The sequence below is a fragment of the Engraulis encrasicolus genome, chromosome 11, assembly GCF_034702125.1.
Source record: "Engraulis encrasicolus isolate BLACKSEA-1 chromosome 11, IST_EnEncr_1.0, whole genome shotgun sequence".
NCBI lineage: Eukaryota > Metazoa > Chordata > Actinopteri > Clupeiformes > Engraulidae > Engraulis > Engraulis encrasicolus.
Genome location: NC_085867.1, coordinates 32,663,830 through 32,690,301, shown reverse-complemented (window position 1 = coordinate 32,690,301; position 26,472 = coordinate 32,663,830). Strand labels below are relative to the sequence as shown.

Genomic DNA, 26,472 nt, shown 5'->3' with positions numbered 1-26,472 from the left:
CACAACACACACCCAAACACACACACACACATACACACACACAAGCATGCACGCACACACACACACACACACACACAAGCGGGTGCGCGCACACACACACACACATGTGCATACAGATGCATACATGCAGACTCGCATATGCACACACACACTTATACTTTGTACACACACACATGCATACATGCCACACACACACACACACACACATACATGCCACACGCGCACACACACACACACACGCATACATGCCGCACGCGCACACACACACACACACGCACACACAGCAAGCGAATGGGGCACCATTCAAAGATCAGTTTCTGCGAAAGTGGGGAAATAACTAATTCTCACACATACTGTAACATACGTAATTCCAGGCTTCCCTTTTGTTTACATTTTTCCCCCCACCGACCATGCCCACTACATGATGAGTGCAATTTGAGGTGTAGCCTACTCTGAGCAATTTGCAGTGTTCCCAACTCTCTCTGTTGAATTAACACTTAGAGAGTCGCATGTGACACTGTTGTAGAGCATAATGTGGCTTTGCAGTGTTCATTTCAATACTCAAAGACTTAACATTTAACACTAAAATCAAGTGGGACCATGGCCATGACATGGTGCCAGGATGACCGATAAACCCTTAGATGCTTTTTAAAAAATATATTATTTAGGGGATTTTATGCCTTTATTTGATAGGACAGTCTGAGATGGTGACAGGAAGCGAGTGGGACAGAGACGGGGTGGGATCGGGAAATGACCCCGGCCGGACTCGAACCGGGGTCCCCGTGGGCATGCAAGCCCAAATGCGGGGGGCTTAACGCGCTGCGCCACAGCTCCCCCCCTTATATGCTATTTTTCATGGAAAAAAAGGATTTATTTTACTTTCGTCTGAAATCATTGCTGGGACATTTCAACACTTGGGTTTTGTGAATAAATACCATGCGTTTTTTTTTCCATTTTTAATGAAAAATAAGTAGGCCTACATACAGTATATTATTAATCATATCCTTAATAAGATTATTGGACTGGACTGAGCAGCTTGACATTTTTTTTTTATGAGCAGCAAAGACATTTTTCTCAGTTTCCATTTCAATGTTTCCTTATAATTTCTCTGAACATTTTGACTTTGGTCATGCTGTAGACATGACACTTAGGTCTAACCTTGGGAAACGGTACACAGGGCACTAACTACCTAACTAAGTAACTCATTCTCTCCCTCTCTCTCTCTCTCTCCCCTTTAGGGATGCATCAAACAAGCTCTCTGCACCGCATCCCAACAAGTCTTTAATTAAACGGCTTTTAATTAAAGCCGTCTCTGTCCTTATATGAGGTCTTCATAATTGATTTAATTTGTCTTCACTCTCGGTATCGGCTTTGCGTTCCTACCTTCTACTTAGGTAATGAATTAATTGATTTACCTCCAGAGTATTTGTGAGGTTTGTAAGAGGATTTTGACATCTTACCTCTTTAATCTTGCGTATTGTTGCCCTTGTATCAGGTTAGGCCTGGGGTACGCCGAACACGGTAGTAGTCGTAGTACCAGGTGAGCTTCATTCTGATGGGCATCGTAAAGTAATGAGGAAACAAAAGGAAAAAATAATTATGAAAAAAAGTTTATCAACACGTTCTTGATAATATGGCGGATACTGGAGCTTAAATGAAATAATTAAAAAAACAAAAAACACTTCCTACATTTTCAACTAGCTGTATTGTAATAAAACCCAATTTTAAGTAAAACATTATACACTGGAAAATAAAAAATCGTAAAAAATAATAGAGAATCATAAAAAATATGATGTAAAAATGTCATTTAATAATTTACTTATTTATTTTCCATTTTATATTTTTCATTTGAAATCTACTATTTTAATCACAATACGACCAACTCCTTTTCTAACAGTGCAGTCAGACTGTAGTCCACTTTTCCACTCTTCCCTTTGGGTGGCTTCATAGACCATCATAATGATGTGTGAATACTGCCCTCCTATGGTGATTCTGAGTATTGCCGCATTACTGCAAAAAGGACAAAACCTTTGACAACCAAGTGCACCACATCCTCTTCTCTAACTTACCTTAATTGTTCAATTATCCTGTAGAACATACATCATCACTGTGCCATTTAAACGTGACCAACAATATAGTCAGTGTATTGACAAGGGCTTCTGTGGCTGTTGTCTTTTTTTTAACACATCATTCATTTCACTTAACAGGTGAACACTACTTAAAAAAAAAATCCAATCAGTGTGATAAATACATTATAACACAAGTCTGTTCACCTCTGTCACACACACACACACACACACACACACACACACACACACACACACACACACACACACACACACACACACACACACACACACACACACACACACACACACACACACAGGGGTGTATTGATCTTCCCCCTAATTAATTCTCGGGGGTGCGGTGCGGGGTGCACCCCTAAACAGCTGGTAAACAGCGTGCCGGGCCTGGTTATGATTGCTGCCTGGGATAAATCATGTTGGGGACACACTACACAGGGTGACTGACGCTTTTCACTGGGGTGGCTGAAGGTTAATGTTGGAGGGAGATCAGCATCAGGAGGGGTGGTGGTGTGCTGTGTTGTGGTGTGGGCAGAGGTGTTAGTGTGTTGTGGTGTCTTCATTTAGTTTTTTGGTAAACGCACACCATGTGAGGTGCACACAGGTTATGAAGTACTTCTGAGAGTGCGACGACTTTTTTCAAAAGGTGTGTTATGGTGTGGCTGTCAGCAAGGGTGGTAGTGTGTTGTGGTGGCAGTGTGTTGTGGTGGCAGTGTGTTGTGTTGTGTTGTGTTGGTAGTATATTGTGGTGGCAGTGTGTTGTGTTGTGGTGTGTGGTGGTGGCCGCCAGCAGGGGTGGTGGTGTGTTGTGGTGGTACACAGCAAATTTCAGAGTGTTAAATTCAACTCCGAGGGTGTTAATTTTAACACTATGAAAGTGTTTATTTTGTCCCAATCTCTAGAGTGTTAATTTAACACTTTCAAAAGTGTTAATATCCAGAGTGTTACAATAACTCCAAACAGAGTTAATGTTTAACTCTCTGGTAACACTAAACGGTGTTACCTTCTGATTACACCAGTGTATAGAGTTACTTTTTAAATCTAGAAAAGTGTTGATTTCACACTAGTCGGTGTTTGATACAGTAGTGTATAGAGTGACTTTTTAAATCTAGACATGTGTTAAAAGTACACCAGTTGGTGTTTAATACAGCCACATGCCGAGTTACTTTTTAAACCTAGAAAAGTGTTAATTTTACACTATTTAGTGTTTTCCAAAGCATAGAATGAATGGGACAATGCTGTTTAAAACTGGTGCTAAAAGTAAATATGGTATAAATACAAAGCAAAGCAAATACAAGTTTAGTTTTTGTAGTGTATTGGTGTAAACCCTTTAACAATCCAACATAGAATACAGGAGGCATACACAGTCAAATACGTTCTAAACATTTTATTGACATTGAAAATCAAGCGATGGCATTCATTTTAGCAAAGGTGGCAGTAAGGTACAATATAAACATTTCCATTGGAGTAATACGAAAACTGCTTATCATAAGGTTTATAATGAAATAATTCTGCAACATTAGCAAGGTGAAAAGGACAAGGAGACTCTTCAATACAAAATGCACTGTAATGTTCATCAAAACCCAAGGTTACCACTTCCCGCAGTACAAGATATCCACAGCCATCCTTCACTATCATATTAATAATTTTTTTGAATGAAGGCATATCAGACTCTATGCCACAACAAACAAACAATCCAGCATGATATTCTGTACCAAAATATTTTATCCAGTTAGTTATATGAACATCAACATTTGAGCTCAGGTTAAGAGTCTGACATATAACTTCGTATCCCTCCAAACTGGATAGTCTTTCCACATGTATTGGTCCATGTGTGAACCTTTCAAAATTAAAACGTTCCCAATTGAAGGCCATGTGTGATTGATGTGCACTCACCATAGTTTTTGTTACATTTTTGAAGTTCTTAACAGAGCGCTTAAAAAAATTGTGCTTGGCCTCGAAACGCATACACCAAACATGAAGAATGGGGCCTATTTTTCTAATACAGTTGGGATAGTGAACTAAAAAGTGGTGCTTTGGTATCAGTCTTTTGTTTGGGAATATGGTCTTGAAAAGGCTGTGGTGATCTGAAATCAAATGCTTAAGAAAAATAACCATGCCTTCTGTTACACGAGGAGAGAAAACTATATACACAATTTGTAACAAAAGTAAGAGCAAGTGCCATACAGAATCAGTATTTTCAAAGAGATCTCCAAAAATGAGTGGTGTGTTGCGCAACAAACACCACGCCTGGCTCGCATTTAGCCCAAGGTCTTTACTATCATCAGTTTTCAAAGCAGTTGGACGATTTTTTCTTTCCATGTATCCATAATTGAAAGCATGAATGCGCTCACACAAATCATTCATCGTAATCCTCTTTGTATCAACCAGGTGCTGGTAAACAAGTTTTAGCTCATACTGAGCCACACCTTCCAATATATCGTGCATTATGTCCACAGCAAAATTATCACATGTGTGGAAATACTCAAGTGTGTTAAACAAGCAAGATCTTTTGACACCAAAAGCTGATGACAATTGTGGATTGTCTTGTAAACTGCTGAGATGTTGAGAATGAAGTTCTTTAGAACGAAAAATTATGCCAGGTTGATCCTCTGAAAATATTGTCTGCATCGCATCCCTGTCGGCTAAGCAAAAACGACAACAATATGTGGCACTGAAGGATTCCACAAATCCAAAGAGACCATGAAGTGCAAGGTTGTCCCCAGTAATTTGAACAATACTCCCCCTTAATGGTATGTCAGACATCGGTGTGAGGACACCATCCATTTCCAAACATTTCAAGTCATCCACAAGAGGCTTTAGAATAACATCAAAGCCATACTTTTTAATGTCTGTTGTGTGGAAAAGCAAAACAAGTTGAATGTTCATCAACACAGAGTTAAATTTTGGAGGAAGATTCCGCAAAATAAAATACACACAACCAAGCTTGTGTATGCCCTTCTTGGACCCTAAGGGATTAGCCGTCTCAAAATCATCATAGTAAAGTTGTAGTTGCAACGCATGTCTGTCAAATGAAAATAATCTGTTTGTGTTAACATATTCCCCATCACAAATGTCTTCATAAATCCCTTTGTTGACTTTTGTCTGTTGGAAAGCACGTAGTATCTCCTTGTTGTTGAACATTGATTTGAGTGTTTCAAGAAGTGGGACATAAACTAATTTATCGGTTATAGGAAACCTGGCTATACATGCCTGTTTTCTTATCACGTCGAACATCAAATCTTACTCCTAGGACATGTTCCACTGGTTGCACTATTTGCCACTTGTCTTCATAGTACCTCTTGCGTTTTGCTAGCGTATTAAATTTATTCAGTGGATTTTCAATGGAACGAAAACATCTCTCAACTGTGTCAGAAAGCTCTAATGGAATATTACGAAGAATTGCCTCCTTTGCCTGGGTTTGTATGCCATCAACCAAATCTTCAATAGTCTCAACTGCTGCTTGAACTGAACTCTGACCAACCATGTTAGTCTGCAACTGAGCAACCAAAGATCCACACATGTCATTCAAATTAGCTTCAGTAACAGAAGAGCTCTCCATCGTTTGTCCTTCACCTTCACCTTCAACTTCATTATTTTCTGAACTCTCAAGGGTAGTATGATCCCATCCACCCTCCTTCTCACTATTGTCTTCCATGTCTGGGGTAGAGGAAGGAATACCATTTCCATGAATGTTAACTAAATGTTTCTTAAATCCAGAATAAGTTCCAAACACCGATGAGCATCCAATTTCTCCACAACATAAACGCAAATATTTTCCTGGATAAAGGCCATGATGAAATTTTAAATGACGGCAAATTAAATATGAATTTGAATGTAGTGTTTTGCAAATAAAACAAGTAAACATAAATGACAAATATTTAAGGCCCTAAATTTGGCAAATTACTTTTTCATGTTGAGAAATCTGGCCCTCAGTTCCCTGACTCTCGGTTTTTCTTTTGTCTTGCCAATATCGATATTGTACACAGCTGTTTGAATGAAGCAGTAAAAACCATCAAGTGCCTCACAATATGACGTCCCGAAAACAAAGTGTGCCTTGAACAGTTCGTCAAATGCAGCTACTGATGTTTGTGCTTTGCATGGTATTGCCTGGTTGTCAACGATGATGTAGAACTTGTGGATCTTGTTCTTCTGTTCCCCGACGCAGAGCATGAAGGGCTGAGATGGTTCCAGGCTGGACAGGAAAATCTGCATGCTTGTACCAGCCTATAACAAAGAAAAATAACAAAAACAAAACAAACAAAAAAATAACTATTTCATTCCATCAAATAAATCCAACCCTCAGCTCATCCAGACCTTTGAGTGGAGCATACCCTAGGAAAAAAATAAACTAACACAGCGAGGTGGCCAAAGTAGAAGTACTTTTGGTGTGTAATTACAACAGTAGCACATGATGTTATGTAATGAGATAGATGAGACTGTGTTATTACGGCAAGACACCTAACTACAAGAGACATAGGTGGGAAAGAAACTGTTTCTTTTATGTATTTATTTTTTTACTTTTAATTGTCCACTACTGTAAACACCAGATATAACCGTGATCAACACCATGAAGGTTTAGGTTCAACATTGTCAATACACATAAGAATGGAATAGAGAATATGAGACTCAATTGCCTTCATATACATACTCTATGCCATGGACTACACAGGTGAGCAAAATTTAGATCTGACAGGGATACAGAATAGGCCTACACGATATACCACACACACACACACACACACACACACACACACACACACACACACACACACACGCATGTGCGCGCACACAAACACACACAGACCTGTGAAAAGACATATTGCTACAGTCTTGAAAAGAAGTGCACTGATTACCTGCAAATATCGCACCAAGTAATCCTCTGCCTGGAGTGCACTGATTTTCGCAGATTTCTTGTGACCCTTCGATGTTGGTGGAATGAGATGCAGCAGCAGGCATAATGAAGCGATATCAATGTCCCATCCTACACAGTACAAAAACAGTTTTAAAATATGTACCAGAGAGTAAGAGAAAGATAAAAATGTCAAATTAACAAGACTTACCACCACCATCGCCTTGGGCAGATCTAAGAAGCTCTTCGACATGTGCAGTGGATACCAGCCCTTTGGCATCTTCAATGATTTGTGGTCTGAAGAATGTTGTCCACTTCGCCAGGAACTTCCCAGATGTCTCAGGTCCAAAAAGAGCAAGAAAGTCCTGCTCAATCTGGGATGAAAAAATAAAAATTAAAAGGAATACTTGGTGGTGATCACATGAGATCACTAAATCAAATCCTATCACAAAACATTATGATATGTACACAATTATGAAATACATCAAATTCTGAGGCAATATAAAACCTATATGCACAGCATCAGTTCAACTGGGAAATGATGTAACCTAAGCCTAAATAAGCTGAAGTGAAACTTTCCAAAAGTAATTTATAGACACAAAATATACTTACAAGGCCAGGTATGTCAAGAAATCTTGGGAACGTTTCGAGGACATCCACAGATGTGTCGGGATCATGGACAAGTTTCTGCCGGTGTTCAAAAGTGGCCATCATCTTCTCTCGAACTACTGCATCATCAGCTGAATGGTTCATCATAGATAGAGCCTCTACACACTCCTGCCCCGTCAACTGTTGTATTGGAGAAGCTGAGGGTCTTGCAGCCTTTGGCCCACCACTGCTGTCATCTTCTGCTGCTGCTGCTGTCCTTGAGTGATCAGAAAGACTCCGTTGCACTGTTTTGAGACGCCATGAAATGTAGCCGGAGCCTGATGCAGGATCATAAAAGTGTTCCTACAAAGATAATGCATGTACCGTATGAATTTAATGCATTCAGATGCTTTACTGTTTTTACAATGAGAACATTTCGTGATTTAGACCTCTTGTTTAACCACTTTTATAGTGTTTTGTATGTTTATATTAATATCCTTTTCTCAGTGTTATCCTTATCCTTAACGTCTGCCAATTATTGTTCACTAGCAACCCATTTTATTTATTTTGATGTCCTTGTTTTTAATTCAACTGTTAAGCACATCAAATTGCAGGTCTTCAATAAATTGTGTTACCCAAAGAATCTAATTATTCAAGTTATTACTGATATTTAGACAACTTATTTAGACAATACTAAAACATACATATCCATGCTTGGACAATGGATCCTCCAGGTACGGGAATAACGCCACAATGCCTTGCGCATACTTCAGCTTAATGGCCTGGGAAGGGATCCGGCTGAAAGGAGAGCACAACAAGAGGAGTGTGCAATACATCATTAGTAGGAATAGGGATATCTGGGAGCAGTTGACAATTAACAAGATTAAGTACACTCTACTAATTACGTAGTTATTGAGGCATCTTTGGGTGAAAAGCGTTAAAAATATATTATTATTTTGCCATGAAAAGCCTTTCAAACATACCCATGCTGCTCCACCATGTCAGCGACCAAGATGTTAACAAGCAGTCTCCGAGTTGTAGCTGTAAGTGACTTTGTTTTATGGTACTCCAGGAAAATCTTCTCTCCCCCTGGTTTTCTTAGAAGCACTTGATTGACCATCTGTCAATACAGTTACAAATAATACTGCAATAAATATTTGTTCCACCTGCGAGCAAGCATTAGTAAGTATTCTACAGTTGACACAATTGCTTACATTTTTGGCAGCTTCTCTTGGGGTCTCCCTTCTGAGTATCTTACTTGGAGTCTCGGAGAAACTGTCATCCAAAATTACCGTAGAGGCTTCAGATGAACATGATGCAGCGGAGGATATCGACACGTCCAGAGAATCTGAAAAAGAGAGCCCATTAAATCACACAAAAAGCTGCCCACTACATTTCATTATACACTTAAGTCTGAATAAATGCTTCATCATATCACTTGAGGTATTTACCATCATTCACATGTGCATTTAACAACAACTCTCCCTTCTCCACTAGTTCGGAGAAGATGTCTGCATCCACTTCTGTTCCAGTAGAGTCTTTGTACATTACATCAGTCTCAGGAGGCAGACCAAATTTCTCCATGACTGTATAAAGAGAACACATGTCATTTTTCCACGTCAGAACTCCACTACACAATGATAAAAAAAGTAGCATTAATTTACCAGATTCAAAGGATGTCTAACCTGCTAGGTGAAACTCCTGGTAATTATATGTCCCATCATGCTCTGTGACCTTGACATATTTCTGTTTCTGTTCGAGCTTCACCTTCAGAAGCATCCTCTGAAAGAAAGCATACCACAGGCAACATTGCACTTTGAATAGTAGGCTATACCATGTCAGAGAACGAGCCTTATGGACAGAAGAGGTGGCAAAAGAAAATGTAGAAGTAAAAAACAAAACCTGTTTTTGTTGTTTTTCCAACAGAAGTAATCAAATCATTAAGTGTGGGGGTTTTATCTTCAGTAAGAGCACAAAAGTAACGTACAATACAATAGGCCTAACTGGTTTAACAGTTGGGCTAGATTACCACAGAGCCGTGTAGCTCTGGGTTGCCATATCACAGGCTAATGTTGTACTGACAGACACCATACATTTACTTCCAATTTTACATTGGCCAGCTCTGCAGATACATTTCCCAAAATTAAGTAATGATAGTCAAAACCATTTTGGATCACATCCAAGGTCAACACAGAAAAAAACGTTCATGTAGGCATGCAAGAAGTTCAATTAAAATCGTTTATAATACATTTGAATGACTGTGTGTGGCTGGCTGGCCGCTTCTGGTGTATCAACTTGAGGGGGGCAGCCTCATTCAGAAGTCTGACCACTGGTCGCATTGCGCACGACGTTCTTTGAGAACGACTGTACCACGTGAAGCAAACTTTAACAATATTGGAAATCTTACCCAGGCTGAGCAGGGCGCCAGAAGACCCACAAAACACCTAGAGTCACGGCGAGTACGATTATTAGGAGCAGAAGCACGAAGATGACCTTCCAGTCGTGCTGCAGACACAAAACACAAAGTGCCGTTACCTTTTGCAGTACAATTGGACATTGCTCATACAGTTGCATTCACGCAGCACGCCATTACCACAGTGTGCAGCTCGTAATAGGAAAGTAGAAAGGAGCCACGCCACTCCCCTATCCTCGAATACAAAAAAATATCACACGTCCACTGAACAGCCATTTGAAAACCTTTCAAGTAGGCTATATTGAGGCACGCTACCGTGTACAATAATTTCACAAGTATTTTAGTCACACACGAGACATTACCAACCTCGGACTCCACGACACTCCACTGATAGGCCGGGCTACGCTGGTCAACTACGGGCACAATGCTATCCTGCAGAGAGTGGGAAATAAAGTACACAACTATAACTGTGCTAAGCAAGCGCTGACAATATTAATGCCTTCGTGACTCTTGTGTCAACGAATTCAATCGAATAGACTTACTAGTTAGCCCTGTACTTCTTAATATAAACCAACGTCAGCTTTCTATTAAGCTAGCAACCATGCGTGATTACTAGCTAGCTACCCAGTGAACGGTCCATTTGATTCACTGTGGTTGGCATTTGATAAAATACATCGCAAAATCCCCCCCTATTTTGGTGTTCATGAACAAAAAATCACAAATAACATGACAATTCAATAAAACACTGGAAAACCAAATGTGACTTACCATGTAAACTTCTCCGCTTCAGGAATAAAAAAGATGGCCGTCAATATGCTGGCTGCAAAAATATCTGAAATTTTGATAGGCGTGGTTTAAATAACTCTGGAAAGGAGTTAACGCTTTAACTCCCTTTTACAACACCCACTGTTTTACATCATTGACTCTTTAAGAGTTCAAAGTACTTTGCGCAGTGTAACTTCAACTCTTGATGTTCAGATTTTGGCCTAACACCGGAAAATTAACTCTGAGAAATTTGCTGTGTAGGGTGTTGTGTTGTAGTGTGTTGTGGTGGTAGGGTGTTGTGTTGTAGTGTGTTGTGGTGGTAGGGTGTTGTAGTGTGTTGTGGTGGTAGTATATTGTGGTGGCAGTGTGTTGTGTTGTAGTGGTATTGTGTTGTGTTGGTAGTATATTGTGGTGGCAGTGTGTTGTGTTGTAGTGTGTGGTGGTGGCCGCCAGCAGGGGTGGTGGTGTGTTGTGGTGGTAGGGTGTTGTGTTGTAGTGTGTTGTGGTGGTAGGGTGTTGTGTTGTAGTGTGTTGTGGTGGTAGGGTGTTGAGTTGTAGTGTGTGGTGGTGGTAGGGTGTTGTGTTGTGGTGTGTTGTGATGACAGTGTGCTGTAGTGTGTGGTGGTGGCCGCCAGCAGGGGTGGTAGTGTGTTGTGGTGGTAGTATATTGTGATGGTAGTGTGTTGTGGTGGTAGTATATTGCGATGGTAGTGTGTTGTGGTGTGTTGTGGTGGTAGTGTGTAGTACGTAGTGGTTATAGCATGGTAGTGTGCCGGTAGTGTGTCATAGTGGTGGTAGTGTGTAGTGGTGATAGTGTGTCGTATTGATGGTAGTGTGTAGTGGTAGTAATGTGTAGTGGTGGTGTTAGTGTGGTGCGGTGTGGTAGTAGTGTGGTCGTAGTGTGTAGTGGTGTTGCACTGAGTTGCAGGTTCGAATCCCACCCTTACCTCTCCCTACACCTCCAGCCATGGCTGAAGTGCCCTTGAGCAAGGCACCTAAAGCCCACATTGATCCAAGGACTGTCACCAATATGCGCTTAAGATAAAAAAAAAACTGTCAGCTAAATGTAATTTAATGAATAACTATAAACCGTGATAAAACCATGGCTAAATTTCAGAAGGGTATAGGTAAACCATAGTCACCGTGGTAGTAGTGTGTTGTGGTGGTAGAAGGGCACGGTCCAGGACAACGTAATCTGAAAGGGCCCCCCAGCCCAATAGATAAAATGTAATAAGGACCCAATTCTGGGCCTCCTCTCTCCCTGGGCCCGGACAAGTGTCCCCTTTGTCCCCCCCACTCGCCAGGCACCCCTGGGTGGTATGGTGGTGTTCAACAGGGGTGTGTCGGTAGTGTGCTGTCCAGGCCCCGGGGACTAAGCCAGCAGCAGACACAGCACAGCACAGCACCAGTAGCAGTAACATTACATTACATTACATTACATTACATTGCACTCAGTTGACACTTTCATTTATTCAAAGCGACTTACAGTTATTATTTTTCAGGGTATTGGTTACATGCCCTGGAGCAATGTGGGGTTAGGTGCCTTGCTCAAGGGCACTTCAGCCATGGATGGAGATGTAGGTAGAGATCAGGGGGCGTTCGAACCTGCAACCCCTAGATTGAGAGACCAACTCTCTAACCACTACTAGGCCACGGCTGCCCACAGAGAGAACAGATGTGTACGTTATGCTCTGGAGGTGTTTTGATGAGTCAACAGCTGTGTCTGTGTGCAAGGGGCGCCTGTGTTCAAACTGGGAACACTGATGATGGGCTAGACCCGAAACGTTTGTCCCCTGTCTGTCGGTTTTATTTACTTTTTTCGGCTTTGTTTAATGCAGTTTTTGATTTTGCATTCAGCTCCAGTGTGCGACTCCTTTCTTCCTTTTCATTATATCGCGCCTGTGCATTTGGCATACAGCATAGCCACTGCTTATGGGCAGGATGAAGGTTGGTGGGGGGAGTAATTAACCAGTGCTCTCCCCCATTCCTCCTCCATGACTGAGGTACCCTGAGCATGGTACTGTCCTGCCGCACTGCTCCCTTTTGGGCGCCATTGGGGGCTGCCTGCTTTCACAGGTGAGGCATCAATGCAGTTTCGTTGTGTGCAGTGTGCACTTGTGTGCTGTTGAGTGCTGTGTGACAATGACAATGGGAGTTGGAGTTTCCCAGTTGGGCTTTCACTCATGAAGACCAGGGCTTCTGAGCCGTGATGCCAAGAGGGATGCACTGAACTTGGGCAACAACACAAGGAAGAGGAAGAGGAAGAGGAGGAAGAGAGAAGGAAGAGAAGGAGAAGAGAGTGTGCCTTCTGCAAAGGATAGCCATCCACTTTAATTATCAGCGGCTACACCCTGGAAGTCCTTCCCTACATCTTCTCCTTCTATCTCAGTGTCCAAGTCCCTCATCAATCTTGGCAGCGGCTCAAATTATTACTGTGTTGATTAAATTAGTAAAAGCAATCACAATCTTGAAGCAAGTTAATTGGGAGAATTTATTTAGCCCCCGCGACAGCTTTATGCATGTTTGATTAAGTATTATAAGGTTTGTTTTTCTGATTTTGCATAATATACCTTTAAATCCTGGGCAAAGTGATCAGGCGCGCCATTAACGAGTGTAATAAAGTCTTTTTAAAAACGCCGGCGTGTTTATGATTTATCTTGCGACGGTGCGGCATGGTGAGGCGTCCCTGCGGAGTGGGAGCGCTCGGCCTGCTGACAAACAGGCATGGATGTAATCTGGCGAGCCGGGCAGTAAATCTAGCTTAGTGATTCTCAACAGGGGGTAATAAAGCTCCCCAAGGGGGGGCGTTGGGGTGACCTAGGGGGACGTTGAGAAGGATACAGCTGAGAGGGTGCTGTGTTTAGTTGCCATTTGGGGGGCATTAGTTCATTCTATTTTTTTAATACTAAGGGGGGCGTTGGCAGGCTTATCATGAGGTCAAGGGGGCGTTGGGAGGCTTATGATGAGGTCCAGGGGGTGTTTATTCAAAAAAGTTTGAGATCCACTGATCTAGCAGCTCTCCTGAAGGTTAGCTCTAGCTCGGTCGCTCGTTTGCTTGCTCAGTGGCCGTCGACCGCTGCGCTGCCATGGAAAAGTTAGCGGAGGTGAACTTGTGTTTATGCGGGTGACCAGTAAAGTGTGCACATGCTGTACATAGGCCTACATACATAAATGCACACACACACACAACACAGTCTCTAGCCAATCTCTCACTCTCTCTGGCTTGCCCCCACCTATCTCTCTCTCTCACTCTCTCTCTCTCTCTCTAAAACACACACACAATTATTGTCTGTCTGTGTATATATCTCTCTCTCTCTCTCTCTCAATCCCACACACACACAAACACACACACACACACACACACACACACACACACACACACACACACACACACACACACACACACACACACACACACACACACACACACACACAGAAGAGGCCAAGCGACACACACACACACACACACACACACACACACACACACACACACACACAGAAGAGGCCAAGCGATCAAAATATATGGTGGCTTAGTGTCTACCCTTGTAAAGTCAGAGGCTGTGGGGCTCTTGCGTTAATGAGTTCATTGGGATAGATAATGTGACTTACAACCGTAAAATTAGAGTCTAGCCTCTTTTCCGCCACACGGGACACAGTCCTATGTTAGGCTGTCACATAATGCTGTTGCTGGGTATTCCATCATTTTAACTGCGTGGAATGCATGAAATTATAAACAAATAATTGATTTGAACCAACATGTCCTTCCACCATATTTCTGTCTGGAATGATAAAAACCTTGCTGTCCCTCGAGTATTAGTTCAAATAGCACCACTACATGAATAGTAAATTCATTTTGACTGTGAGTAATGCAAAATGTGCCGCCGTCATTACAACTGCAAATTCTGAACTTTTAATTAGCAGAAATTTTATCTGAGGAGTTCTTGGGGGGAAACATACCGGTAGTCATAAAAAATATGCAAACTGTAACCTATAGGCTACCTTTTTTTTAAAGAGAAGTCCTCATTGGTCTTTTCGTGTGTGCTACTTTAAATATTAAAAATATATGGGGAAATACTATTTATTACAAATATAAAGACCTTCCACGCAGGACAACTGTGGTGAAATCAAAATGTTTGCTCAAAGGACACAGACGATACTTCCATTTACATAACATATTGTGGGCCGAGGCCTAAATTATACCAAGTGATGGGCAACTGGATGTAGGCTATTAGTTTTGTATGTTTGTTGGCAAATGGATGTAGGCTATACGTTGTAGGCCTACAACCCCATAAATATTCCAAACGACCTGGTTTAGGCCTATGTCTAATTCAACCAGGTGAACGTTCAACCAGTTTTGTAACCTGGTTGAATTGGACAGTCGAGAATGGCCAGGCCAGATCATGTAGGCCTAAGACTATTTGACCTTGGACAAGGCAATGTTAAGGTGCAGGGAACGAAATTCTGTAACCCATTAGGCCTAGTCTACTTTGCCCATGAGAATCCTGCATAGGCCTACAGCTGTAGAGAGGGGGGAAAGCCCTCATGCCAACCCATGGGCTGTTTTTCCTCTTAATTTGGAGTTGCACAAAACATGAGACCCTGATTATGTGTGGTTGAAAAGGAAAGTACTGTATCTATAGGTCAAATAGAGTTCACTGTCGGTTTAGCATTCAACACCAAGGCTATTTAAAGTGCACAGCTTGTGTAAATAATTAATTAGCCCAGGCCTGCCCTGCACAAAAGTGAAAATACATTTACATAGACAGTCGTACATCCTGAAAACGTTAGAAATGCTTGTCTCTACATAAATTATTTTCTTGAATAGAGATAAAGAAAAAGAAAGACAAGAAAGGGCAAAAAACAACCTGCTGCCTCTAAAGAATCCTTACGACATCTGGGTGCGCTGTTGTTGTGACAACACTTTGCGACATATTCTTTGCGACATGACGTACCTCGCGACGCAGATGACTTCGCATCCAAATTAACCATTTCAAGCCATAACCGCGTTTTGCATGATAACAGATCATCTTTGTGATATGCGTTTAAACCCAGGCGCGTTTTGAGAAGTATTGCAGAAAGCGCCTCGAGGTAATGCTGTTGTCTGTACGTTTGATGCAATCTTGCAATCATTTCACCTATTCATAGTTATGTTGCTAACTACCTACCACACTCCTAGCCAATGCATTCGTATGACAGCCAATGCTTTTGTGCGTTTTTCCATACAGCACCCTTCAACTGCCATTATTTTAGTTTGTAGACATAATAGACAACCGTGTCTTTGTAAAATGCCGGCTTTTGTTGTTGGTGCATGCGGGTGGTGGAGCACTAGGCTACAAGATGTCACAATGTAGCCTCCTCTTGTCCCCTGATTGCAAGTGTACTGTGGCAGCCCTAGGTTGTTCGGTAGATGCACCTCATCAAGTTTTGATTTTGCATGCCTGTAGTAGTGGTGGCATCAGTTACATGGGGCATCACTGTGCCTTTGGACAGTAGAGCATTCTGTAGTAGGAAATGTGGTGGTAGTGTCTAGCGCCTTACTATTACAGGAACTTTTCCAGCCAATACTGTTTTTGATATGTGTGGCAGCAGTTGTGTGCTTCATAGCCTTATAACACCATATGTTTTAGGCAAGCTCATTGTGTGTCGGTCTGATGTGGGATAGAGGAAACGGTGTATATCATGTCTCATTTGACATACAGTAGTTCTAGTTTTGCTGGAACACACACAACTATGTCAAACTACCATTTGAGTCATAGTTAACTTAATATTGGATAACTCACTAACCCACCTTCTTGTTATATCTCTCCACTGTTTTGTTTGTAGAATCGTGCTGCCATGGACAGAGCTATGCTGCACCCACTCTGAGCTGAAGTCTGCAGACAGACCCATTGGTCAGCTGGTCGGTCAGTCGCACCTGTCCAACGCACACACCTGCTGATGTGTCCAGGACGATGAGACACCCAGGCTGGCCGGCAGTAGCCAAGCACACCCACCTCCTCCACCAGCAGCAGCAGCAGCAGCCGTGCCGGCCTGCACGGGCGGCGCACCGCAGCCTGGGGCTCGCCTAGCCCGCCCCACCCCGTCCCATGCCTGTGATCCCCATCCCCCGGCGGGTTCGCTCCTTCCACGGCCCCCACACCACCTGCATGCACTCGGCCTGCGGGCCCGCGCACACGGCCCAGCTGGTGCGCTCCAAGTACAACAGCTTCGACCTCTACCTCAAGTCGCGCTGGATGTACGGCTTCGTCCGCTTCCTGCTCTACTTCGGCTGCAGCCTGTTCACCTCGCTCCTGTGGGTGGCGCTGTCCGCCGTCTTCTGCCTGCAGTACGTGGGCGTGCGCGTCTTCCTGCGCCTGCAGTACAAGCTGTCCATCATCCTGCTGCTGCTGGGCCACCAGCGCCTGGACTTCAGCCTGCTCAACGACCTGTTCATCTACAGCATGCACGTCACCATGTTCCTGGTGGGGGGCCTGGGCTGGTGCTTCATGGTCTTCGTGGACATGTAGGTGCCTCCTGTTATGCAAGTTAGTGTTCGTGGCAGTGCACTGCCAGTCTGCTATCTGGGGACTTTTGCTGCTTGCGGCGGCGGTGGTGTAATGGTTAGGGTGTTGGTTTAGGGACTGCAGATCACAGCGTTGCAGTTTCGCTCCCCACCCTTACCAATTCCTTTCCTTCCTCAGTGGCTGAAGTTCCCTTGAGCAAGGCACCTAACCCCGCATTCTTTCAGTCGGTCATAGATGGGGGACTCCTAGCGCATATGGTAGCAGCTCACGGTTGTTGGCTGGGAAGGGGAGCCAACTAGCCAACCACTCCTATGCCATGAACTAACTCCAGCATTACAAACAATCAGTACATCAGTGGAGTCAGTGACGTCTCCCCTATGGAGAAACTATGGAGGAATCGTGCTCATATTAATGAAACGGACGTCCATCATGGACAATGCAGCTCTGCCTGCCCAGGCGACAGGATCACACGGAGAAATGAAGGGACTCACTGAACTGCTCTGAAAGAGACTCTCAAAACTTGGCGACGAGCGGGCATCACGCTGTGAATAATAAGGAAGTGGTGGGACCTTGCACGCAGGCGTGAAGGGAATATCAGATTGGGGGCCCCATTGTGTGGTTGAAGGGGGCATAATCAAACAAGCAGAGGCCTTGGAAGAATTTCAACAGGAAAACCACCCAAGAAAACTCTCATGGCCACATCTGTCCGCACCCCGCAGTGCAGTTTGTTTTCATGCGATATTTCAACCATTCGCTTGTACATGTACATGATTGATCATTTTACAGCACAATACCATTGATTTGTCTGTGTAACAGTACAGAAGTAGCAAGGTAGTAATTCTAAGACACAAAAATATGGTTCTGACTGGAGAGAGAGTCGATATTCCATCTGTCTCAAACGGAGTTCCTTATGTGCTATGCTGGTCCATATGGTATCAGAGCCAAATGTGGACACCAGAGGAGAAAGGATACACTGGAAGTCTTTCGTAATATATGCTCAGACAAAACGCATAACTGAAGGGAGCTGCATTTTTGTGAAATGCACAGAAGAAGAAAAAAAACACCACAGGCAGCTTTTGTTAGAGTGTTATCATTAGAGCCCTGGCTGTTAGTACCTTTGTGGATCTGAAGGTGGAAAGTTTTTTCTTTTATGTGGGGGGAAAAAAGGGAAAGATGGAAAGAATTCCTCCGGGACTGCAGAAAAGCTACATTAACACATACACTACAGCTGGGAATGTCACAGGCAAGAGGGTTGTTTTTCTTTCCGTGGAAGAGGGAGGTTCATACTTATTCATGGAATGTTCAACACTTCAACCACACCGCCGAGAAGCATTCAATGCAAACGAATTATAAGAAGAAAAAAATCAGTTCAACATTGTTTTGTTTAACAAGCAACAGACGTGTGTGTTTGTGTCTTTCAGAATAACAATGATCAGCCATATGTTCAGAAAATATTTTTGTCCAAAAAAAATGAGAAAAGAAAATGGGCCTTCAATAATCCTTTCAGTGCCATGTCTGTCCCCTTAGACTTAACATACTTGCATATAATACCCACTAGGGCTTGATGTGAAGACGTTCATTGTCTGCTGTCTAATATGTGAAGCAAATGCAAGCTGTGCCAGGCAGAACGAAGAAGAAGGAAACTTTCCACAACCGAGATTAGACATACTGATTCATTGGTCTTAGATGATTCCTTTGTATTGCCAACCACATTACATTACACTTAGCTGGTGCTTTTATCCAAAGCGACTCACAGTTATTACATAGACAACCTACAGTACATGAGAGGGCAACTGATGACGGGTCACATACTAAAGCCTCTAACTGTGCCCTTTTAGTGAAGCCTTTTACTTGATGTCCAAATTTGTCTTAACTGTTCAATTGCCACCAATATGTCACCTTTTTATACCAAAAGATTCGAACAATTTAAGTTGACCAATGTGATTGTGAAATCTTTTCCTTTTTTTAAGTTTTGACTTTTTTTTCTTTTAAATGTAATTCGTTGGATCCCAGTTTTTTTTAAGTCTGGCTCAAGTGTCTGTGAACGCTTCCATGGCCAGCTTATGTACGGTATATGCACAACCTGAAGTGTACTGCAATTGTTCGAAACTAAACTTGTACAGCTGTGCGTCTCTGTTTTTCCATTTCCCCTTAATGTTCTTTTATTTTTTTTTACATAGAATTTAGTTGATTTTTAGGTAACACTTTATTTTAGGGATACATCTATTAGCACTAATACACACAATGTTCCTGTATAAGTAACTTGTAAGGCATGTACAAAGCAAAATCAAACATTTGCTAGGCATGTATTCGCAAATGTCTTGTTCATGCACAATAAGGGATTTATTACCAATTTAACCTTAGTAAGGACCTAGTAGGCCTTAGCGTTTGCTCAGTACATGCCTTACAAGTTACTAATGCAGGCATTAACATTGTATTAGTGGTTATAGATGTATCCCTAAAATAAAGTGTTACCGATTTTTTTTATATATATATATACAGTATATGAAGTGCAATGGAACTACTTGTGTGTGTGTGTGTGTGTGTGTGTGTGTGTGTGTGTGTGTGTGTGTGTGTGTGTGTGTGTGTGTGTGTGTGTGTGTGTGTGCGTGTGCGTACCTGTGTGTGTGTGAGAGAGAGAGTACAGGCAGATATTTTGGGGTGTCCGATACATGCTGCTTTTCCCGATGCCAATCTGCTGTACGCCACACCGCTCGGCAGTAGAGTGCCATGCTGTAGAGTCGCTTGCTGGCTGGCAGGCTGCTATGTTAGCTGAAGGGTTTGTTTTGTGTTTCGTTGTGGCCTCTTTTGTGTTTGACGTCGTCGAATCAGTTGCCTGCAGTCACATGTTGGTTTGAAGGCCTCATTCTGGACCAGATTGTAGCCTCCTTCAGCAATCTGAGGTCAGTAGCGCAGTAGCGTCATGTAACCAACCCCCACCCCCCCCGGCCCTCTCAGAAGCAGCTAAGGCCATGCACTGTATCCTCACCCGACACACATTCCCCCCTCTTCTCTTCCTTGAGCCTCCTGAGGTCAATAGCGTCATGCAACCCCCCCCCCCCCCCCACGCACACTGAAGCAGCCTATGCCATGCAGTGTCCTCATGCCCCTTTTACCACCCCACCCCCTCTTCCTCCTCCTCGTCCTCTTCCTCCTCCTCTGTAAGCTTTCTGAGACCAGTTGCAACCTCCTTTATCCACCCACACACACCAACATACACACGCACACACACATACTCCCTCGCCCCACACAGCCTAGTCTACTACCCCTGGCCTGTACCACCCACATTAGCCCCTCATCACCCATGTGCCTCCCACCACCACCACCACCACCACCACCACCTCATTCACTATACAAAGGGCCTGTAGCATCATGCCTAGCTTACCCCTAACGCCTAAACAACCCCCCTCTCCCCTGCACCTCCCAACCCAACCACCGCCCCGCTCCCCGGCTGCTCTGCCAACCGAAGTGGTGTGATCCGCGATGCCCTTGCCCATGTTTCGCTGCGGGCCATTACGCACCCGATATTGGCAGGAGCCCACTAAGGAGAGGCACAAGCGCCCTTTGTTTGCGGGGATCAAGACATCATATGCCTCATGCTTGGGCCTTGGCAAATCAAAGGTTTTTTTTAGTGTGTGACCCCCTTTGTGCTTGTTTTGTGGTGTGTCGTGTGGGTGGTTGTGTGTGTGTGTGCGCGTGTGTGTGTGGTGTGGAGAATCAACTCAACTCGACGGCCCTGACATTGGGGGAACAGCACATCACACACACACACACTCACACACACACACACACACACACACACACACACACACACACACACACACACACACACACACACTGTGTGTGTGCGGTAGCATTAATCCGGCCTCATTGCGCTGCAGCAAAGCTTGGTGAGTGCGTGCGTGCGTGCGTGCGTGCGTGCGTGCGTGGAGAGAAGAACCTGCCAAATCATGTTAGTGGGACCTCCTCCCTCACATCATGTCAAACGCTATCCTTCACTGAGCACTGTCACTCGAGACGGCTGTCTGAACACTGAAGGGGGACTAGAAGTTGAGTTTCAAGCACTGGACGGCAACACACTTGTTTCTGTTGGGGACATTGATTTGATAACGCATTATTAAGGCCTCTCAGGAAATGTATTGATGATTAAAAATAAACTTCTTGTCGAGATGGTGTTTTCTGTTGCTTGACTCACATTTTCTCTTCTGGTTTGTGGCTTTGTCCTTGTCTCTCTCTCTCTCTCTCTCTCTCTCTCTCTCTCTCTCTCTCTCTCTCTCTCTCTCTCTCTCTCTCTCTCTCTCTCTCTCTCTCCTCCTCTCTCTCTCTCTCTCTCTCTCTCTCTCTCTCTCTCTCTCTCTCTCTCTCTCTCTCACACACACACACACACACACACACACACACACACACACTTTTCTTAATGTAATCCTGGCCCATTCCTAATAACTTTTAAAAAAATTAAAGTATAGCTATAACTTATCATTGTATCATTGTCATATTCTTTAGTCCAGGGGCGTGCACAGACATTTTAGGGGGCAGGTGCTGGGCTGGGGTGTTAGGGGACTTGTTGGACTAAGGATTGTTGAACTATATAAGGATTATTTTGAGGCATTATTATCACACACTTTTAATCATTAAGATTTTCTACATGATCATTGTGAAAGAACAATAAAAAAAACCCTTTCAAATAAGGTAATATGGACTTTTTGTCCAGTAGGGCAAAGGGGCGGGTGCTTTCGTACCACCTCATCCCTATCTTTGCACACCTATGCTGTATCTTATACTATGCCAGGTTTTTGCTAGATACAAAACCCTTTAGGCCTCTAAGTCATCTATAGTTACACGTAGGCCTACAATGGGCATTTAGGTGTATTGCATTGCATATACAGTATATGTTCCCTTGGTTGGCAAAACATTTTTTTATCAATGTATATCAAAATGGTTGTTCATGATGACACGTGGTGTCCCCAACCTTTTCCAACTTGGGACCCTACTTGAAATGTTCACAACTGTCCGGGAACCACCCAGAGAACAATACAACTCAACAGCGACACAGACACAAATATTTTTTTGATTTTCAGAAAATAATTTCAAGGCCCACTGGGAATACTTTCAAAGCCCACCAGTGGGCCCTGGCCCACAGTTTGAGAATCACTGCACTACGGCATTTCTGTTATCCCTTTTGCATTCAACAAAAAAACTGAAAATAATTCAGTCTGTAGCCTATGTATATATCCCTGGACATGTTTTAAATTGTTGCAAGCAATGATCACCCTGTTGTCACCCAGACATGTTCCACTCAAATCAGTACATTCAGTCCCATGTATGAACTGTCTTCTGGAAAGGCATTTTCAGAAGAAGTGCTGAGAGATTTACGTACGTAGGTGAAAGTTGGCGCATACCCATGGTGATTACTGGTCATATTGTAGCCATGTCTGTCAAATGTTGCGCTTTCCCCCCCCATGAAACGCTCGAGGCACAGAGAAACATGCGACTGCCTGTGCTGCGTGTGTGCTCAGGTGCAATCATGCATTGGCTGACTGTTGCCCATTTGATTGCATGGCACGGTATTTCCCTTGGGGTATCACAACAGGACCTGTTAGAACGTGTATGGCATGACCGTATGTGCAATGCAGAGTGAGTTGGTACAGAGTCAGGGCCGTCGACAGGTTTGGCCGGGCCCAGGACAAACTAATCTGACAAGCCCCCCCCTACCCAACACTGACTCTGTGTGTGTGTGTGTGTGTGTGTGTGCGTGCGTGCGTGCGTGTGTGTGTGTGTGTGTGTACTCACGTGAACCCTGGACAATTGGCGCCATATGGCAGCCTCCAGAGCTGGTGTGTGTAATGTGTGTATTTGCATGTGTATTTGAAAGCACTTTATTCAACTTCTTAGTTGTGACATTGTGCTATATACATGTAGGCTAAATACATATTGTATTGTAATACATACATTGTAATAAGGACCCACTCCTGGGCCCCATTGCATGGTCAGAACAGCTGACCCCTTTGTCTCCCTGCTGACCCCATCCGATCAGCTTCCCTGGACAGTAACTCCTCAAGTGTAACAAACATCCACAGTCAAGTGTAACAAACAGAATCGTATAAAGAAAGTCTCATATGAAATCATGGACTGGACACTAGTGGAAATGATAAATGACAGGGGGTGCCGTGACGCAGTGGACTAGTGTGCGCCATGCCATTATGCCGGGGACCCGGGTTCAAGTCTGGCCTGAGGTCATTTCCTGATCCTTGAGGTGACAGTGAAGAAGGCTCTGTGCAGCCGAAACGTCTGTCATGTCAGTCTCTGCAATGCTAAAGTAAGAAGAAAAGAAGAAAAACTGAGTGCGATCCATTTCCTTACTACTGATCCTTGATGTAAGAAATGACACATCATTACACAGATTACTTGGAATTCAGCACTAATGTACTGTCACACACACACACACACACACACACACACACACACACACACACACACACACACACACACACACACTTTTCTGTAGTTAGACAAACATGGTGATGCATGCAATGATTTAGTTCAAAAGTTTCACTTTTTTTCTGTGATTATAAATGTGGCACAGAGGAATCAGATTTATTTTCTATTGTTCTACAGAGAAATCATAATAGGGAGGGTGTGGAAACTTTAATATGCTGTTATAATGTTAATATAACATGGTAATAACATGCATTATACGTTTTTAACATGTAGGCCTATTACTTCGGCGGACCATAGGCTACAGTGCGCGCGCTTTTACGCACAGACACTCTTCAAAGCCATGTGGTTTGCATTTTGACAGCAATCCCAAGTCCTTCTATAAGTAACTTCATGGCATTTACCACATTTTGCCAAACATAAAAAGTAACCCACCATGAGTTCATTCACTGACTACTCGGAACCATAAACAACATTATCAACACATCTCACAATGAATAATACACTTGGTATCACTTTAACAAGTCGTTAATCAACTTCAACAACTTGGCAGGCACGCGTCGCTCATTCTGCCGGAAGACCAGGTGTGGACACCGGCCAATGGTTATGGACCAGCGACTGACAGTGTAGCTCCCGTCTCCCTCTCCCTCTCTACATGTTCGCCACAGTACAGTATACATCGTCTGTGTCTTTAAAAACTCCTAACCGATGCGCGCATGATGTCAGGCTAAGCGCAGTTCAGCTGCCGTCCATGTGAGTCGAGTGAGTCGAAATCACTTCCTGGACTTGGAAAGAGGCACGCAGTATAGAAAGAGAGAGAGAGGCGAATAGAGAGAGAGCAAGAGAGAGAGAGAGAGAGATGGGGGCAGAAAGCTAGGGAAAGAGCTATCTAACGAGGTGAAGCAGGGGCCTGGCCGGGCAAATAAGGACCCTGCAAACTTTGCATCGGAAGATAACAGTGCGGAACAGAGGAAGAATTTTATGGCGGAGAGATACATCGGGTAAATATATGATCCTTTCCTTTCTTATCGTGGCTTGCTATTTTATATCGCATGATTGCGCGACGCGGTAACCATGTTTTATTTTCTCGTTTCAGAACTAGGGTAGAATGCCCTAATGTGGGACAATTTTTGTCACTTCAACTTTGGTGGTTTATTCAAATTTAATGACAACATTTCAATACAAACAAATTACACCATTTTCATCCTCTAGTTATGCTCTAATCAAATAAAACCTTTAAAAACATGGGTATGTGTTTCTAATTCGAATAATTTGGATATTAATGTAAGTTGGTCAAAAACCATGGTTATCCCTAAAGTGGGACAATCGGTTTCCTAATGTGGGACAGTGTATATTAAAAGGTCTCTAAAACATGTTTGTGTAAAATATTAATTCAAAATGTGATCTGCCACTCTTTAAGACATATCAGCTACACATTTAGAGCATGTTTTCTGAATTATTTTTACTTTCTTTTATTGGTAAATATGACTAAGACTGTTTGAACCCATTGCACACAATTGGTCACTTCAACATGGCAGCTCTATTTGAGGAAAGAACTTCCGGTTTTTGGACCCAAATGTTGTGTTGATAGCTGTGCTCCAGTAGATTAGGCCAGAAAGACTGAAATACATCTATGATATAGATTTAAATATCCATTTCCTTATGTGGACATGGTGTTTGACATCATAGTAATTGTTTGACTTATTAAATTACTACTTTTATAACTGTCCCACATTAGGAAAATCTTGTGTCCCACTTTAGGACGCACCTATCCTAAAGTGGGACACTAATAATATGGTTTAAAAATAAAATATTACATTATTTTATATACACCACACATTATTTTCTGATGAACATATACCTACCCAACATATTTATCAAAAAAAATTACAATGTTGTTTTGATTGGAATTGATTTATACCCTAAAGACAAATTTGGCCAAATGCTATGTAATTTGTCATTTGATGGACTTCACCCAGGGTCCTTCTTCTTAATTGTAACCCCTCCCTGGAGTATTACTATACATTTACTAAATCATGATATTATGATAACAGGATGATAGGGCTTTCATTTGGTTATAGTTTTGTAAACATTTACCAACTTGGGGCAAAGCTACACCCCTTAAACCTTAAGGTGTCCCACATTAGGCATCGTCCCACTTTAGGGCATTCTACCCTACTTAATTTTTTATATCTCCGTATTATTTTATTGCCACTGCTTCTGCCTGGTGAAACAATAATCTGAACTCTAGTTGTTGTTGGACTTCGTAGCGTTTGTGTGAGTGTGTTTCGGTATATTTTGATGTGTTGGTTACACTCCGCATCATGACATTGATTTGATAATGCAACTTCATTCCCCAAAAATAAAACTCAGCAGCGCTGGAATGTTGGCAGTCTACGAGAGCACACGGTATAGGCCGTGGCTTTGTACAGCTCTCACGGCAACGTTACAAAGAGTCTTTTATCTGTGGCATATTCAAGTGTGATAAAGAAATCGACCGGCTTCGGTTTGAATCCAGACTTAAAATTTAACGCACGTTAAACGGATGGTCGCGTGTACCCGTCGGGGGAAATAGTTTTCATCCACACGCCTCCATATGTTTGCTTTGAAAAGCGGCATGGTGATAGACTGGGCCTTGTCTCCAAAATGAATAATGGTCGAAGTTTCTCCACCTTTGCACAATTGACTGTCCTGTCACGGCTCACCGTTTAACACTGTGCACCGGGGGAATGTGAGGTCTTGCCGTAGGCTGCCTGATACTCTTACTGGATCCACTTTGAATAATTGTTGAAATGTATAGCATTCCTTGCTACTATTTAGATCTACTGTGTA

At 43.0% G+C, this 26,472-nt stretch overlaps 3 protein-coding genes across 4 annotated transcripts in view; 2 read left to right on the top strand and 1 right to left on the bottom strand.

Annotated features, from left to right (window-relative positions):
• Nucleotides 1-5,305: 5,305 nt before the first annotated feature.
• LOC134458941 (uncharacterized) lies at nucleotides 5,306-10,132 on the bottom strand. The gene is made up of 10 exons (XM_063211320.1): nucleotides 9,932-10,132; nucleotides 9,210-9,306; nucleotides 8,976-9,110; nucleotides 8,739-8,872; nucleotides 8,508-8,644; nucleotides 8,229-8,322; nucleotides 7,549-7,887; nucleotides 7,148-7,310; nucleotides 6,941-7,068; nucleotides 5,306-6,311 (listed from the first exon to the last, which is right to left on the bottom strand). The coding sequence occupies exons 1-10, from the start codon at nucleotides 10,079-10,081 to the stop codon at nucleotides 5,988-5,990; spliced, it is 1,701 nt and encodes a 566-aa protein (XP_063067390.1). The 5' UTR covers nucleotides 10,082-10,132; the 3' UTR covers nucleotides 5,306-5,987.
• Nucleotides 10,133-15,663: 5,531 nt separating this feature from the next.
• On the top strand, nucleotides 15,664-19,333 carry LOC134458280 (transmembrane protein 250). Of its 2 annotated transcripts, none has more exons than XM_063210501.1 (2): nucleotides 15,664-15,790; nucleotides 16,526-19,333. In XM_063210501.1, the coding sequence occupies exon 2, from the start codon at nucleotides 16,789-16,791 to the stop codon at nucleotides 17,206-17,208; it is 420 nt and encodes a 139-aa protein (XP_063066571.1). In that variant the 5' UTR covers nucleotides 15,664-15,790; nucleotides 16,526-16,788; the 3' UTR covers nucleotides 17,209-19,333. The 2 variants fall into 2 exon arrangements, with proteins under 2 accessions (XP_063066571.1, XP_063066572.1); XM_063210502.1 differs by having other exon boundaries at nucleotides 15,664-15,805.
• A 5,058-nt stretch (nucleotides 19,334-24,391) lies between these two features.
• LOC134458278 (nucleus accumbens-associated protein 2) overlaps nucleotides 24,392-26,472 on the top strand; it is a 72,828-nt gene continuing 70,747 nt past the window's right edge. The window contains exon 1 of the mRNA XM_063210500.1: nucleotides 24,392-24,641. The gene's annotated coding sequence lies outside the window, so the exon portion shown is untranslated. The remainder of the gene's footprint in view (nucleotides 24,642-26,472) is intronic.